Raw genomic sequence first — 17,477 nt, forward strand, 5'->3', positions numbered from 1 at the left:
GTGCATGCATGAAACAGTGTCTCTTTCACAGATACATTAAAAAAAAATGTGATTATGTTGTATAAATCTCATGAAAAGAAAGTCAACATCCATTTTTTAAAAGGATTTATCTCAGAGAGAAACTAACGAGAGATTAGTTTAAGTCGTGTATACTTAATTCTCTTTAAACAATGTTTCAATTATTATCATAATAAAAGTGAACAAAATTCGTATAAATACTTGATAAATAATATTTAGTTTTAAGATAGAACAAAATAAATTGAAATTATAAAGTTACTAGTGAGAAACTGTAAACAGACAAAGTAAAAGTAGCGATACATTTATGGATTAAAAAAATGAACTAAAGATATTTAATTTTATAATTTACTGGCTTATTTTGAGTCTTTTACTGAGGCACCGTGGTCATGAAATTCGAAAATTCTTTAATCAACATGTTTTCATGAACAATAATTGATGGATTTGTAGCAGTAAATTATTATTATTTTTTTCAAAATGGAGTCTTAAAGAATGAATAATAGTGAGATTTAGAATCTCTTTCATAAGTGAGTGGACCTTTGAACATTGATTATTACAAGCCCCATGAATAAATAAAAAATATATACATAACTAAGATCTTAGATTAAATTACATCACAGGGATAAAAATAAGAATTGAAGAATGGAATGACATAGAAACATAAAGAAAAGATTTGGTTGGATATTATTATAGTGAGAGAGTGAAAACATAAGGAAGGATTGAATAAGTTGTGATAAGGAGTTTTGCAGAAGCACGTGGGGTTTGAACCCACGTCCAATAAGTAAGGTACAAAAGCACGTGGCTTCTGATATTTCAAGATTTGTCAGGCTTATCTGTTACTCATGCTACCATCAATAATAATAATATCTAAAATTATTATTATTATTATTTAGCATTTGAAATCTGAAATTGTTGTTAAGCATTTGAGAATAAATATTATTTTAGAAAGTATTGAATTGAAAAAAATAAGAAGGAATGAGAAGAGGTGTGAGTCGTTTCAATATTGATTCAACGCGTTTTCTGCTGCCAAGATTGTGATTCTCGGAAGGAATCACGTTCGCATGTGGATTTCGCGGTGCTCTGAAGCTGCTAAAAGCAGAGAGAAGAAATAGAATAATACATTCTCATATTCTCATAAATCTCCTCATATTTCATCGATATACAAAATTATTATTGTGGTCTGTATCAACCTGTAGGACCTCAAATCCTTTATATAGAAAAAAAGTTGAGTTTTTCTTTTTTTTAAAAGGTTGACAATATCCAACTTAATCTGGAAAATTATAAGATTAAAGGAAAGAAATGGAGTTTTCCTAAAATTTATTGATGATGGGACACATAAAAAAGAAATATCTCTCACAATGTAAAATTGTTTTCCTAACATTTATTGGTACAGTGACCTAATTAGGATGTTAAATTAATTATTTAAATTACTATATTCAATAATAAATTGATAAATGCTTTTACATAAATATATAACAAGAAATCATGTCAGTAAAAATGAAGGTAAACAGTGATCAACATTATTTTACATAATAATTAATCTTAAAAATTCATGAAGTATGAAAATTTACTCAAAGCCTACCCTATCATGTCTACAAATGTGACTATGGACAAGATATACAAATTTTAAAAATAAAAACTAGTATTGTAAAAAAGTGTAAAATAATATATTTCAAAAAAATATTAAAATATTACTGTTTTAGTTAAATATGTTTTTTGTCTTTTAATAAATTTTAAAATTAATCTATTTTGAAATTTTAAATTGATCTAATCTTTTATCTTTCAAAATATATGGACTTAATCTTTTTAATCAAATTTTATTAAATTTATTTAACATTTCAAATACGTTTCATAATAATATTTGATTTAATATTAAAATAAAAATATGTCAAATAATATAAATAACTCAAATACAATCCAATATTTGATTTAATATTAAAATAAAAATATGTCAAATAATATAAATAACTCAAATACAATCCAAAATTTACTGACCAACAACATATTTAATCCATCTTTTTTATTACTAAGACTCCGATCTTAACCACATTTCAGTATGTTATAAAATTAACATCCTAATGTCTATATTTATTAGATTCAAAACCAAAATTCGCTTCAACGACAGTTAAAAAATTGTGAGAGGTGGCCTTGGTAAAACGCAAACACATTCCCTCCATAAATCTTACCACAAATTGAAAACAATCAACAAAAGTAGAAGAGTTTAATCGTAGCTGTGAGTGAGTTTAGAAATCAAACAAATTGGATGGGTGGTTGTGAGTGAGTTTCCTACGCTTCAAGCTAAGGCGAGTTTTGGTGAAAACTTGGTTAGGCTTTTGCTTTCTCCATCCCAAACGTACTACTTGCACTCCCATCGTTTTAGGTTTTTATTTCAATGGTGTCTTTTTTTCTTAGTCCACTGTAAGTTTATACTTTATTTCTACAAGATTAAAGATTCCAACAACTTTTGATGTGGTTTGAAGGTGTACAAGGTATGTATGAATGGATAACGTCAATTTATCTGAAGAGCACTAAGGAATTTAAACGATCACATATTTATTTATCAATTGCAGAAGATAACTGCAAAGCCATTCGGCAATATCATTATTGTTTTATCTGTCAATTAAAATAAATTAAAGACGAAAATAAGGTACCATTTTATCTTACTCTATCCATTTGAAATTGCTTCTAGTCCGTGTTTATATCTTCGGCTCAGCCATTATAAGGGAAGTGGGTAAAAAATATACTAAAACTTGAATATAGCAGCACCACTTGATGGCTTGGAAGCAAATACATAAAGGCCAAGGTCGTTCTTCTTAATAACGCCCTTGTCTATCCTAGACTGGTAGAAGCATTCCTGCAATGGATATAAAATTCACCATTCACTACCTGTTAATCCATGGTCTTCAATGATTAATTACGGTTATTAAATATATATAATTATAAACAAACCTTTAAATTAAGGATAAATTGTGGAACTATGTTCTCCTTCACCAAAGCAACTGCACAACCACCCCATCCAGCTCCAGTAAGCCTAGCCCCGAGAGCACCATTCTTACGACAAACATTTACAAGTTCTTCCAACTCTGGACAGCTGATTCCATGGATAAAAGAAAATATCAATTTTAAGGTTGGAAAATCTCGCATGAAATATTCATGCCTTGTGAAATAATCCTTCTGAGAAACCAAACAATTGACAATGCATACATTATTCTACTAAGACACAATACTCTATTTCAGTACCTGCACTCATATAAAACGCTGCAGCTATGATGACTGTCGTTCATAAGGTCACCAAGCTTCTTTAGCTTCTCCTCGTCGCTGAAAAAATTGGGTAGTTACATAAAAATAATCCATATCTCACTTACAAAAGAATAACAATATATGCAAAGTTGCAAACTGATGGGATTAGTTCTCAAGGCATTTTTGTATCAAAATAAATAGAAACCCGTTAAAAGAAATTAAGAGTGGTCCTCATCCAACTCACATTCAAGACCGACTGAATGTAGAGTCCAAAATACTCACCTTAGATTTGAGGATACGACATCCTTGAAAGCATGTACCCTCTTGGCTTCTGAATACACGTGAGCAGCTCTCTAGAAACAAAATGTGTCAAATAAACAACGGCGTATAAAAGGGATAAATGCATTGGCTGTTAATAATTTCTATTCGATGGAAAATCTCATTGGCTGGTGAAATACGAAAGAAAGCACGAGAAATTATTTGAAATTTTTTATTTGGAATATGTTATACATAAAAGCTTCTAAACAATTGCACGTAAAATACATAATGAAGCTTAAAAAAACCTGATGCAACTTGTAATGCTTTGCAACTTTTAAGACTTCTAAATAAGCTGCATTGTTGCCCAAAAAGGAGGTCAGCTTTTCCCCAGTAACTTCTTCAATTTCTTTGGCGGTATATGGTTCTTCTTTCAAATATTCCTGTACCGAATGAAAAGTTTTTATAACAATTAACAGGCTTGAGATTTTTATGAATGCAGAAAAAATATTAAAATTCAAAGAAATCCATTAAGTGATATAAATTGTGTCTCAGATAAAATATAGTGTCACCCAAGGCAAATTCCAAGGATGACATCCTAACAGGTTCAATTACCTTTACAGCAAGTACAGGATCAGATGAGTTACGAGTACCAGCAAATTTGACACATAAACCTTCAACATCAGACAGTGTGCTCACTTTTGATATTGCCTCTTTTGGATCCATTCCTAGCTTTATAGCTAGAACAATCTGAAATTTTTTATAACAGCAATATTTAGTGAATAAATTATAAGCAACATGGTTTTTAGTGCACATGCACCTGCAATGAATAAGTGATATGAAGCAACTAGGCTTTGATGGATGCACATACACATTAATGAATTAATGATTAAGTCCAGCATGAAATTGCCACAAACATCTGAAATGAACAGGTCGTTCCTTGTTCGATTCAATAATAAAAGTAGGTAAAATAATGTTCAGACTTCAGTATATGAAAGAAACTAAACAAGTGAAATCTAATTGACCAATCAAAAAGACTATTAATGTACCGGTGACAAACAAGACGTTTTGGTAGTTTACAAGAAGTCATAAAGGACTACCAAATTAGTTATGCATTTGCATCCAGTAAATGTACCCTGACAGGTTATATAAAATAGTGCGGTAAAGATATTTTTCTCCAGAAGTAGTAATTAGGGAGAGGGTACAAAATTGGATTATACTCACAGAAGCCAAACGACATTCAACAACCCTATTGTTATAATTTGTCGCAGCAGTAACAGCCTTCTCAGACTCTGCCAGAGAATGAGCTATCACAAAAGTCCCACCAGCAGGAAGTTGCACATCTGTTGCACGAATTGGGTTGAAATCAATGAGCTCTGCAAACCCAGTCTTGGCCATGACAGAGATTGCCTGTCAAGTAAAACCAAATAAAAAAAAATAGCCAAGGTAAAACGTCAGAATGTTGGAAGAGAAACACAAATTGGATAATAATAACCCATATGCAGTTGGAAGCAGATTAATGCATCTTCGGTCAATTATGCAACATACTTCTACAGTGAAATGACTATGGTTTTCAAATTGTGGCCACAAGCATGGTGCCGGATCATCCCTAAATGTGGAATTTAATTAAATATCTGCATTACTTCCCACCCTAAAGCAAGCTATTTTAAAAATCCAGTATTTTATACACTTGAGTTTCAAAATTCATGCAGCAACACCATATGCTCATGTTCAATTATTCACTTGAGACAATATATTTTAGGTGTTAATTACAAACATTGGTCAATGAGTGTGTCAATCAGCAAGAAGCTGTAACATAGAACGAGTGTCGCCACATAGGAGATATGGAGGAAAAGAAGATACACAGATAGTTAATTGGGACATGTTCACATAAAATTACAACAGAAAACATCTGTAATGACAAAAGTGAAGAACCTGGTCCATTCCACCAGATTGTGTCCCAATATGTCGTTCACAAGCACATGTAACTTGTGCAATTTCTTTCTGTCAACAATATATGATTACATATGTCAGAAACAGAATATAAAAACATCAAATAAACAACAGAACAACAGAATAAAATGTTTTTAAAATAAAGGTAGGCATTCAACAAAAAGCAGTTGTAAATCATCCATCTAAAAAGGTATAATGTAGAATTATCTTAGATGTCTACAAATAATATATAAATCTAAACACGATTGGGTAAAAATAACAAAATTCACGAAAAACAACTAAATCATGGAAGCGTAGAGATTTACAAAACGTCAATTTCAATGGCAGCAAATAATTTGAAATAGGAATTAGATCTGATCATCCAAGGGTGAATATGTGAAATTCCAGTAATACTATAATGTCAGTGGTACTGAACTGATACCCGATTTTGATATACAGCAAAATTATCAGTTCCAAAAATTCAACTATTTTTTTCCTTTGGTACTTAAATGACACAAAATTCCAGAAATACCTTGTCATAATTCTGAATAACTAATAATTAATACAACAATTTTAAAATCTTGCAAGCTATTATATATGGAAACAATTTATCCATTCAATGTTCATTAAGAGAAGAACAGAATTTTCTCCTTAAAGCACAAACTATTCCACATACACATGAGCATTCCAACCCAAAAGTGATACCTTTGGGAAGTTCACATCAAAAGCAGCCATAATAGCAATTGTGGATGAGCAGACAAACGCTGCAGAGCTTGATAGCCCAGAACCTGTGAATATAAATAAATAAGTGTCGCCCTTTATCCTTTTAATTTAACACTGTCAACAGAAAACAATTTCATCTCCAATAGAGAACCAGAGATGCCAAGCAACATTCACTTTGAGGTAAATTTGAATGTCTATAGCAGTAGCACCATTCTAATTCAAAATTAATGAACACACCTGTTGGCACTATTCCATCAACAAGAACGTCAAGTCCAACAGGTTCACCAATATCCACTCCTTTCTGTTTTGCATAATCATAGAAACCTTTGTACCTACAGACATTGCATTACCAATTAATACTGAATTAAACAACAGTGCAGCACTCTTTCTTGTACACCCAAAAAATGAAAACCAACCACTAGTTTCAAATTGCACAGTACCAAAGGTAAAATATATCATTGAAACAAACTTGCAACCACTAGTTTTCATAATTTAAATAGATTTGAATAGTAACCAGTATGCACATTAGTGCAAGACTAATTACTTGAATGACGAATAAACTGCATCATCTTGGTAGTGTTAACTGTTAAGCAGGGTTCACGAAAGAGAACATACACAAAGCACATACATCCAACAAAGCTTGCAACTATAATTCCTTCAAAAACCTAAAGAATGGCGAGAGAAAAAAAAAAAAAATATATATATATATATATATATATATGGAATAAACTTACCCACAAATAAAATAATGGCCCCATTTGTGATTCTTCAAGTCGATTTCCTGCATTAAAATCACAAACAAGGAACACCAAATCAAATTATCAACAAAACAGGACAACCTTATTGTGAAGAATACTAAACACGCATTGCCAAAGAGAATTTAGAACAAAAAAAGATTCGTTAATCCACCTGGAGAGGATCAGCAGGATAAGTACAAACAGAATATTTGTCACCGTTCACGTTAGCAATCCTGAGAACCTTTTCCGCGTTGTTTTTCCGAATCGCCACGATCGTATCTTGCCGAATAGCCATAGGCAACACCGAATAACCCTCATAATCAATGTGCTCCCCAATCAAGTTCACTCTCCCTGCACCGCAAACCAAAATTATCATAAAACACCGCAAAACTCTAATCCCTATATCATACAAACTAACAATTCAACCACAGCACCGACATTAGAAAACTCAATATAGAAATAAAAGTAAATAAAAATCTAGAAATTCAGAGAGAGAGAGAGAGAGAGAGGAACCAGGTGAACGAGCGAAAACTTGAGGTTGATTACTGAAAACTTCGGAGAATTTGGACTTCAAAGTATCGAAACGAAGCTGAGCTTCTTCGAGCGCTGAACCACCCCCATAAACCAACTCTAGGTTATTGTAAATCGGGATCGGAAGCTCCTCGTGCTTCGCCATTCCTCTTTCGTTCTTCAACTAAGCAATTGCAAACAAACGAACAAATAAACTCTTCTCTCTCTTTATATATATCTTCTCTGTATCTCTATCTCTATCTCTATCAAGCTCTGTTCCACAATTGTAACAGAAACAGACTTTTTTAGGAGTCCTTCAATTTCGTAATTATCATCATTCACTCTCTCAATAATTAACAATCAAATAATAATTATACGATGAAGATCCACCTTTTTTTGTCTTTTTTTATTTTTCTAATTTTATACTCTTATTTACTATTTTTTTAAAATTAAATAATTATTATAATAAAAAATTTAATTTTCAATTTTTTATTTTAACAAAAACTTTCTTAAGTTCAAAGAATTTCTTACTTAATATAAAAAAAACTATGTATTTATTTATTATTTTAATAATTTTATTATTTCAATTTCTACTTTTAAAATTTAAATAATTTATAAATATTTAAAAAATCATACGTTAAAATAATAACAATAATTATTATTATTATCGGTTGCGTCAACTTTATTGAGACTGTAAATGACGTGATTGTACTTGCGCTGGGAAACGTTATTTGGAAGTGACTATTTGAGAAAAACCCAGAATAACTAATTGCGTGGCACTTGTCTCCTTTTGTAAATTAATAATGGAATTTAAGGAAAATAAAATTTCCAATATAATATTGTTTTAAAGAAAAATTCACTACTCAAATATAATGGAATTTAAGGTTTTCTGATTTTTTACCTTAATTGGCCATGGAATTTGTTTTTTAGAAAACTCCAACGTTAAGTTGCAGTTATGACATATCACGAGTTTGATTCTTCTGTCTTTGAATTTTGGCTCTGTATTGAAGCTTTTATTCACTGTGTTATAAAATTGTGGCCACGTGTTGACATCGTTGTTTGGTCTTATCGTGAATGAAAACAACAAATTCGTTGGGCTAATTAACTTTCCTAAGAAATCATTAACGAATTAATATCTTCCTATCTTTTCTCAATTCATGTGGGGCTACGAACAGTTTCAAGATTACATCAATTATTGTTAGAATATTTTATGTAGAGTGTTCCTCAATGTTTTTAGATTCCTCCACCATTATTACAATGCAAAGGTGCATGACATGATTAGTATGCACTGTTTTCTACTTCTTTTTTCTTGGTAAACCACCTCTTTTCTCTGACCCTTTATTCTTAGGATTCATTTTGACAAGAGAGATAATAGAAAAGGTAAGAAAAAGAAAAGAAAATAACAAAAAAATATTTCGATAATTTTAAAAATATAAACTTATCATTCTAATTTCCAAATTGATGTACAAAGTTAAGACTGTTTTAATTACCATAAAACGTATCAATTAGTTTAAATCTTTTAATTGAATTTATAATAACCAAGTTGAATAGTGAATATTCGTAGAGTTTTATTGTTCGTAATAACTTTTTTATTTGCCGAATATGTCTTTCATAGTACACACATTTAATCTTGCACAAAAGAAAAAATAATTTGAATAAGTTTTACTATTTTAAAATTACTCCATATATAGTTTCTAATTTTCTTTAAGTTGTGTATAATAGTCTTCCTGTAAAAGTTACTTGACAGGGAAAATAATTTTTCGAATGAAATTAATATCCTCTTCACTTTTTTAGGTATGTTCTAGCATTTTCACTTTTTTTCTCTAGTTCATCTTCGCTCTACCAATTTATTTTCATCCTACTCATTTCTTTCTTCTAAAAAAATGTTATCCTCTCACTTAAAAAAATGTAAAGGTGTGAATTTAAGGATTTCACGATTCAACCTCAATTCTAAAATAACTATAATTTTTTAAAATACGATGTTGATTATTACTTTTAAATTTAGCTTTAAATGAATTACATTAATAATTGCATTTACAGTTGATAAAAACAGTATATTTACTAAAAGAATAAGATTATTTTAATAAAAATTATTATTATTCTTAGTTTTGTATGAAAAATTCAAAATAAAATGATTTTAAGGTGTGTTCTATCTAAAAGGTTAATCAGAGTTAGTCACTCTAATCACAAGAGTATTCTATAATTTAGAGACTGCACATTCAGCAGTATCATTTGCATTCAAAGAGAATAGCTGCCAGATGCATTTCAACACACTGGAAAGATTCAGTTAATTGGTGAAATTAAAAAATATTATGGAAAAGTCACAGAAAGAACAGGAATACAGAATAACACAAAGACCATATACAATCATCTGGCCCAATTTTTCATTGTATAGAATAATGTTCCAAACAAAAACTACCAGTTAAATTGTGAGAAAGAAAATATTACTCAGGTTTGTTGAATGTGTAAATGCCTATCAGAACCCCTTCCCTTATCAGACGAGGCAAAATCACTACAGATTTCGGGCGAAGCAAATGTTCAAGTCATTTATAAAATACACAAACAAGTTGCATAAAAGAAAAAAACTATCTCTGAAAGCATTTCCAAAACATTAACGAAATAAACCTAGAGCAAATGGAGCTATATGAAGTAAACTAGTTGAGTAATTGGTAGTCAAACTTTTAAGGTTGTATACATGTACACCAAATGAAAGTGAAAAACGTGCTATACAAACTCTTATATGGTCCAAACGGAGATTAATCCCATCATAAGCCAAACTTAGCAACCTCCTCATCTTCATCCTCATCTATAACATCATCATCTTCAGTATATATCCCAGAATCATCATCATCATCTATCTCCTCGTCCTCCTCAACCTCATCTTCCTCATCCATCATACTTTTACTTTTCTCTTTGTCCTTCAAACCAGTGTTCAAAACTACAGTTTCTCCCCCGGATTTCTCCATGTCTCTCCTCAGTTTATCCATGTCACCCCTCCTACGGTCTTCTTCTAAACGTTGCTTCTCTTCACGTCTTTTATCAAGATCAGTCCTGAACAGTGTAAGATACAATGAAGTTATTTGGTTAGCTATTTCGAGCACCCTGCTATATATGCTAAATCAATAGTAATGTAATAGTGAAAATAAGACAGTACTTGTAGGTGTCCATGTATTCATCTGCACTGGCTTCGACAGCCTTAAAGAAGTCTTCCATTCCTGCACCAGAAACAGCAGAAACTCCAACTGATTTCAAATTATTGTAGAATTCATCTAGCACAAGAGAAAGGCTTTGAGTTAAAGTTGATGTGTATGACTGATCTGAACTTGCTGCTGCTTGGAATGCCTCAAAATCCTCCATCCACTAAATGAATTTCACAACAACAAAAAATTAATCAAAATAAATTTGGTACAATCTATCATGTAAGTTTGTTAGGCCAGGAAAAGACTAGATATAAAAGAAGCAACGAGGAATAGAAAGTAGGCTATAAAATTTCAAACAGAGTAGCTTTGAGGCCAACTAGACAATTCAGCTTAAATAGGCAAAGGAAGCAGCCCATAACCCCATAATAATGGCAATATGTTCAATCTCTCTATACAATACATTCCCCAACACGAGAGGCCAAATTAATAATTATGTCCATCAATATTATTTTCCATTTCACTGCAATTTCTCAAAATTTAAATTACTTGCTGGCCTTAACTTCAATTTCATCAATTAAAAGCAATGTAAATCTACTAAGCATAGTGATTGGTGTTGATACATGCAATGCTGGTTAAATTCATAGACAATCAATAGAAGGGTGATATAATTAAATATTCCAAATATAACAAATATATCCAACTCCCACTTCATAGGTGAATGATTCCATCAACTTAAATGTTATCATTTCTGGTTTTGAAAAATCTTCTACTGTGAAGCCAAGCCAAATCATAGAAAAAGTCCATGTGTCATTATTTCTCACTCTTGTAGTTTAAAGTTTAAACACATGACCCAGTTCTTAAAAGTCAACATACAGCGTTTTTGAAAAAAAGTGATTTTGATGACCCTTATTTAGGGACTAAAATGAACAGAGGTTCATTATGTTGTTGATAATACCAAAATAATAATAAGTAAATGATTTATATTAGAACTTACTAGAATCAGATTTCTAATTCTTTTCAGCTTCGGTTTATTTTCTAAAGGTTGTAAGAAGTACATAAAAAACCAAAATAATTATTATTATATCTTTGAGAAGAAGTTATTATTTGGTGAGAAAAACTTAAACAAACAGGCCTATAACTAAAAGTAATATATTAATCTACTTTGCAAACAGATTGTACTAGTTAACCACAACCTGATATTAATGAGTGGGTAGATCAAAATAGTTTGGTAAATAAAAAAAAAAAATTTGAAGTGACTAATCTAACCAACACATCATTTGCAACTCAACTAGGCACAAGAAAAATCATCAGAAACAAACAATACCTCCAATGCAAACTGGTGTGCAGCTACATCAACTTTGTTGAATGTCAGGATGAGAGGTAACCTTGTCTTATAGAGGATACTACAAGCATACAACATGTTGCTCATGAAAGTTGTAGGATCTTCTGAACGAGGTGTATCAACTACATAGGCCACTACAGTGGGAAATGTGGATGCAAAAGCTTCTGTAATGATAGCACCAGAAGCAGACCAGGTAAATATTTCAATCTGACCAGGGGTGTCTACAAGAACATAGTCAAGTTGATCTGCCCGTCTCTCAATCACAGAGATTACCTGAAAATGAGGTGATCCAAAAAATTAAAAATTGTAGTGATAATTAAAACAAATAAAGACTTATGTAAGTCAATGATCAGGTACACAATATAATCTCCTTTTTTGCACCAAAAGCTTAATTAGGAAAAGTAAAACCAAAACATAAGATCAAACATGCTAAAGGAAAGCTCTCTGACTCAATAATTTAAACAAAGACGGGATCATATTGTAATTACAAGCAGGCAGCAACCTTATTTGTGTAACTACTTTTTTTAGTGATAGAAATAAGATTGCCGGTTGAAAGCACTGTAAGTAACACTTGGTTTAAAAGGGAGTAACAAGTAAGATATGTCACAACTCAGCAGTTTTAAAAATTAACAAACCAACTTTACCTCATCAAACTTGGTGGCAAACAAGTTCATGGAAGTCAAAATTCCACCATTAGGGCCAAGATTAAACTGCTTCATGACTTCTTTGTATTTAACAGTGTCTCTTATATCGATGTTAGAACCATATGGGAGGGTCATGACGGCAGGGTCAAGATTCATCACATAACCCCGGATGTTTTTTATATGTGTATGGGCAACCAACCTGTGCATGAGTGTCGTTTTCCCACTCCCTAAAAACACAAACGAGGTTTATATTCCCAGACTTCATTAATAAAGCATAGCATTACAAATGAAAACCAATTCCAACCAAGCATGTTAAATATAAATGCAGAATCACCTGCCATTCCTACAACAATAATGATGACAGGTTTTCTTCGGAAGTTAGGAAATCCATTCCCAGAAGAAGATCCTTCGATATGCAGCTTGTTCATAGTCTCGGTGAGTTCTTCCTTTTCCTTGTCTTTTACCTACAAAACCAACCACAGGATATATGATTCTCCCCGCGATCACAATTTCTAATTTAAGTCACCGAATTAAAAATAGAGGCGACTTAGGGTTTATCCATTATAGAATAATAGAATAACAATCTAACAATCCTATTATAATAGTAAGACTTAGTAGCATGAAACCAACAACACAATCTAACTTCAAACTCACCATAAGCAGTGTAGCTCAGTTTCCATTCATAGATTTATAGTTTATTAAAGGGAATAAGAAAAAGAGTGAAAAAAGATAAGTGTATTGGTACCTGACTATCGGAATCCATTTGCGTGGGTACGTTGTCAAGAGTCGCACTTCCTGAACCATTATCGGCGTTCATTTCCGATTGAAGCGCTTCTCGATGTCGATGCAGGAATGATTGAAACTGGTTCTGGCGAAGACAAGAGACAGAGAAAGAGCAGAATTGGGGTTTTACTTTTGTGAGGGTTTATGAACCAACTCATAATATAAGATGCGTCACTACTACTTGAATTGAAATATTCAATTTTTTTTTTCTTTTACATAATTTTGGGGGCAAAAATGATTTTAGGGCAAATCATAACACACCTAAAACATTTTTATTTTTAGGATCACATAACTTTTGATTTTTTTTAATTAAAAATGAGTCCAAAGAAATTAGTCAAAATATTATTATCATTTTCCAAAACAATAAAACCTCACCTTTACAATGACTTAATTGCCCTTCAGCCACAATCTAATTAAGAGACCCATATTTGCTTAAAATATGATTAAACCAAAGTATGCTAAAAAAAGGTGTCAATATAGTGCTACTATTTTCAAAAATCCTTAACCAATGTTATAAATTATTATGTGTCTACTCTGTAAAAACTTTTCGGTTTATATAACAACTAATAATATATTTAAATGAGAAATTTTCAAAATATATATTATTTTTATAAAAATTAATATCTTAAAATTATAATCAATCAAAATAAAATACATGGTGAACACATGATAATAACAAAAAAAATTATTATTAAATTTATAAAAATAAAAATAAAATATTTTTTATAATTTTATAAAGATAATTTTGAATTTAAAAAGAAAATGTAAAATCAGAAGTAAAATAATAAAATTATCTATAATATATAACTATATATAGTGAATACATTATTTGGTGTTTTATAAAAATAATTTTGAATTTGAAAAGAAAATGTAAAATCAGAAGAGTAAAACAATAAAATTATCTGTAATATATAACTATTTTTAATTTTACTCTCTTAATTACTATTTTTAAAATTTAAATAATTATTTTAAATAAATAAAAAATATATATTTTCAGTTCTTTCAATTTAATAACTAATTTTTTTAATTTAAATAATTATTCTTTAAAATGTATTTACATTTTATCATTTTAATAACTACCTTTTCAAATTTAAATAATTACTCATAATAAAAATTTATTTACACAATATCTATAAATATGTATAAGTAACTTTATATATAAAGAGAATATACCACTATAGTATATTTTTTTTCAATTTTAACTTCTTAATTATTATTTTTAAAATTCAAATAATTATTTTTAATAAAAAAACTATTTTTCAATTATATCATTTTAGTAACTACTTTATTCAATTCAAATAATTAATCTATAAAAAAGTATTTACATCTTTATATTCTAGTATCTATTTTTCCAAATTTAAATAATTATATATATATATTAATTTTCTTTAAAAAAAATCATGTCGTTTTCTTACTTTTACTATCTCTTATACGGTGGTTGATTTCCAAAAGGTTCCTAAAGTTCTTTTCTTAACTTTTTGAGTTTACACCGTACCAATTGATTACTAGTTTATTGAAAATTCGACTATATTGTTTATTTAAGTTATCTTGATAATTTGTGGTTGGCAAAGACATGAACTATTTTCATAAATGCAAATCAGAATCGATTATTCACTGTGCATCAGATCTTTATCCTGTAAATCTGGATTAATTTAAAATCAAATTGAATTAATTTGTATAAACAATTTTGTTGTAATGTAAACAATTTATTTCTTTCTTGTCTTGCATTGGAGTTAAGTCTTCGATCTTGATTGAAACATATTTAATTTGTAAATGTAACTGTTTCGATGGCATCGAAGTGTTTGATACCATTTTTATCATAGGGTTATCTAATAATGTTTCAGTATTTTTTCTTTAAAAGTACCTGTTTTGTGAATGTTTAAACTTTTTGAAATAATTAGAAGCAATAAAGATTACAAAATTAATGAAATAAACTGCGGTACAACAATACCCAATTTAATAAAATATTGTTATGAAATGTTTAGACAATTTAATATAATAAGATTCAAAAATCTTAGTAGCGGGATTCAAAAATTCCAAATAAGTTATGTTTATTTTGGGTTGCTTAAAAATAACAAATAATTTGTTAGTCATGTTAGCTATTCCAGGAAAATTGCAAAATCTGAATAAAATCATTAGTGAGTATAAACGTTAACTATAATCTTTACTAAAAATAATTATTTTTGTAATGCTGAATTATAAATATTAATTATAAATTATATATACGGACAGAAGCATCCGTAAATAAATTATAGAAACGTAAAAGTTACATTGAGGAAAACTGTTTTTTTTCACAAATCACAAGTAAATTGATAAGTATTTAAGAGAAAAATATAAATATAATCTAAGGGTTGAATTAAAAAAAAAAAAAACACTAGTGAAACAAAATAAAGGCAGGAGAAAGTTTCCTCTGTAAAAAATAATATTGGTGAAAAACGATTTATCGTTGAGCCAAGTTTCAATCTTAGGATCTGTGGATTATGGGTCCATCACACTTCCACTGCATCACTCTAATGATATATTTCTAAAGAATAAAGTGACCATGATTAAAACAATAGAAACTACACATTTTCGTATGCATATTATGCCTTGTTTCACAAAAAACTTGCATTATGAAATTCTATTCATTTTAGACCTTCCAAACGATTTCTTATCCAATACTTCTCGATGTATAGACAAATATCCAAAGTGGGGAAGGTGGAGAAATATATGGGATAAAAATTTAACGTAATTTTTAAATCCCTATCTAAAAACTTTGAAATAACTTTTTCAATCATCAAAAGATCAAGTGTTGTGACCGCAAAATAACTCTCTGAGTGCTATTAAAAAATAACTTTGAAAAATTTAGTGTGGGTAAAGTGATAACTTTTCTTAAGTGAGTTCTTGGGTGTTGTTACTGTTGTTAGGAAAACTAATTATCCTCTGTGTGATTCAGATGAATTGTTTCTTCCTCTCTTGTGTCATCAAGATGGGCGTTCTCTAAACCTTTCCTTTCTTAATATGATTATATTGTGTTTATGTTAGTGTTTGAGTCAGTCTATTCAATCTATTTGTTTAAGAGAAACATCTGAACGTATTATATTTTGATCTAAATCCGTATAAATATTTGTGTTAATTTTCTTCTCTATCAGAGGCGGTCCTTTTAATGGACCGAGGGGAGCCATGACTCCCCCAACTTTTTTTTTATAATTTATATGTATTTTAAAAATATATTTTTTATATTATTTTATTATTTATGTTAATTTAGTTTAGAAAAAAGGTTTTTTAGAATTTGAAAACTTTGTTTTCTTCCTCTTTTGTTATTTTTTGTTATAGTTGTGCAAGGGGGAACAATAATATTAAGAATCTATTTTAAGATAAGAAAAGTTAATTATTTATAAGTTGTTAATTTTATTAAAATATTGAGTTTTGATTTTAAAATTTAGTTTGGGGTATTTATAATTTTTTCTTTTCTAAATAGGCGATAAGTGACAAATTCATATTAGAAATTTTATGATAAAGAGTAAAAAAATTGATTATTGTTTTAAGAGAAAGACCTGTGGTGGATATGAAAAAAATGTATCTATGTCAACTAAACTTGAGAAACTTCATGAAAATCCAATAAGTGAAGAAAATGAAAAATAACCCTCGTAAAGTTCTTAGAATTACATATAATGAATTTGAAAATTTTTTAGAACGTAGTTTGGGAAAACGTCATATCATGACTCTTCCAACTTTTATAATTACAATTGAAAAAATAATAAGTAACAGGTTACGAAATAAAATGGAGGTTGATTTTTTAACAAGTAGTAAGATAATTTGTATTAAAAGAGATATTGCAACAAGTTTTAGTTTTGATTCAACTATTTAAAATTTGAAATCATTAAAAGAACTTAGAACAACACTTTGACTAAAAGTTATTTTTCTTTTTTTAAGATATTGTTGTTGATGATACATTTTATGTTTGGAAATTAATTTTTTTTAATTAAAAAAAATTATAAATAAAAAATATAACTTGGTCTTCTTCATCTTTTGTACAAGTTTCGCCATTGTTCTCTATGCTCTTTATTTATCTACACTTTATCTACACTTGCTTTAAAAAAATTGGGACTTTAATGGTAAATTTTAATTTTTTATAGTATTATTTTTATTAATTAAACCAATTCATCTCTTGATT

At 29.6% G+C, this 17,477-nt stretch overlaps 2 protein-coding genes across 2 annotated transcripts; both read right to left on the reverse strand.

The window, feature by feature from the left end:
- Window positions 1-2,548: 2,548 nt before the first annotated feature.
- Window positions 2,549-7,731, reverse strand: LOC114177171 (galactokinase). Its single transcript, XM_028062426.1, has 13 exons — window positions 7,416-7,731; window positions 7,075-7,253; window positions 6,900-6,946; window positions 6,403-6,497; window positions 6,148-6,230; window positions 5,446-5,514; window positions 4,735-4,920; window positions 4,126-4,260; window positions 3,819-3,953; window positions 3,538-3,608; window positions 3,256-3,333; window positions 2,965-3,106; window positions 2,549-2,869 (listed from the first exon to the last, which is right to left on the reverse strand). Exons 1-13 carry the CDS (start codon window positions 7,576-7,578, stop codon window positions 2,759-2,761), a joined length of 1,494 nt encoding a protein of 497 aa, XP_027918227.1. The 5' UTR covers window positions 7,579-7,731; the 3' UTR covers window positions 2,549-2,758.
- A 2,182-nt stretch (window positions 7,732-9,913) lies between these two features.
- On the reverse strand, window positions 9,914-13,486 carry LOC114177172 (GPN-loop GTPase QQT2). Its single transcript, XM_028062427.1, has 6 exons — window positions 13,284-13,486; window positions 12,873-13,002; window positions 12,539-12,765; window positions 11,877-12,167; window positions 10,567-10,772; window positions 9,914-10,463 (listed from the first exon to the last, which is right to left on the reverse strand). Exons 1-6 carry the CDS (start codon window positions 13,353-13,355, stop codon window positions 10,178-10,180), a joined length of 1,212 nt encoding a protein of 403 aa, XP_027918228.1. The 5' UTR covers window positions 13,356-13,486; the 3' UTR covers window positions 9,914-10,177.
- Window positions 13,487-17,477: the final 3,991 nt, after the last annotated feature.

Source organism: Vigna unguiculata, chromosome 3, assembly GCF_004118075.2.
Source record: "Vigna unguiculata cultivar IT97K-499-35 chromosome 3, ASM411807v1, whole genome shotgun sequence".
Classification (NCBI taxonomy): domain Eukaryota; kingdom Viridiplantae; phylum Streptophyta; class Magnoliopsida; order Fabales; family Fabaceae; genus Vigna; species Vigna unguiculata.

Coding starts and splice junctions, on each gene's coding strand:
- LOC114177171 (XM_028062426.1), bottom strand. CDS start 7,578: ATGGCGAAGCACGAGGAGCTTCCGATCCCGATTTACAATAACCTAGAG. Junction 6,231..6,402: donor TGATGGAATAGTGCCAACAG/GTGTGTTCATTA, acceptor TTATATTCACAG/GTTCTGGGCTATCAAGCTCT. Junction 4,261..4,734: donor TTGAATGTCGTTTGGCTTCT/GTGAGTATAATC, acceptor AAAAAATTTCAG/ATTGTTCTAGCTATAAAGCT.
- LOC114177172 (XM_028062427.1), bottom strand. CDS start 13,355: ATGAACGCCGATAATGGTTCAGGAAGTGCGACTCTTGACAACGTACCC. Junction 13,003..13,283: donor AAATGGATTCCGATAGTCAG/GTACCAATACAC, acceptor TTGGTTTTGTAG/GTAAAAGACAAGGAAAAGGA. Junction 12,168..12,538: donor TTGCCACCAAGTTTGATGAG/GTAAAGTTGGTT, acceptor CCTCATTTTCAG/GTAATCTCTGTGATTGAGAG.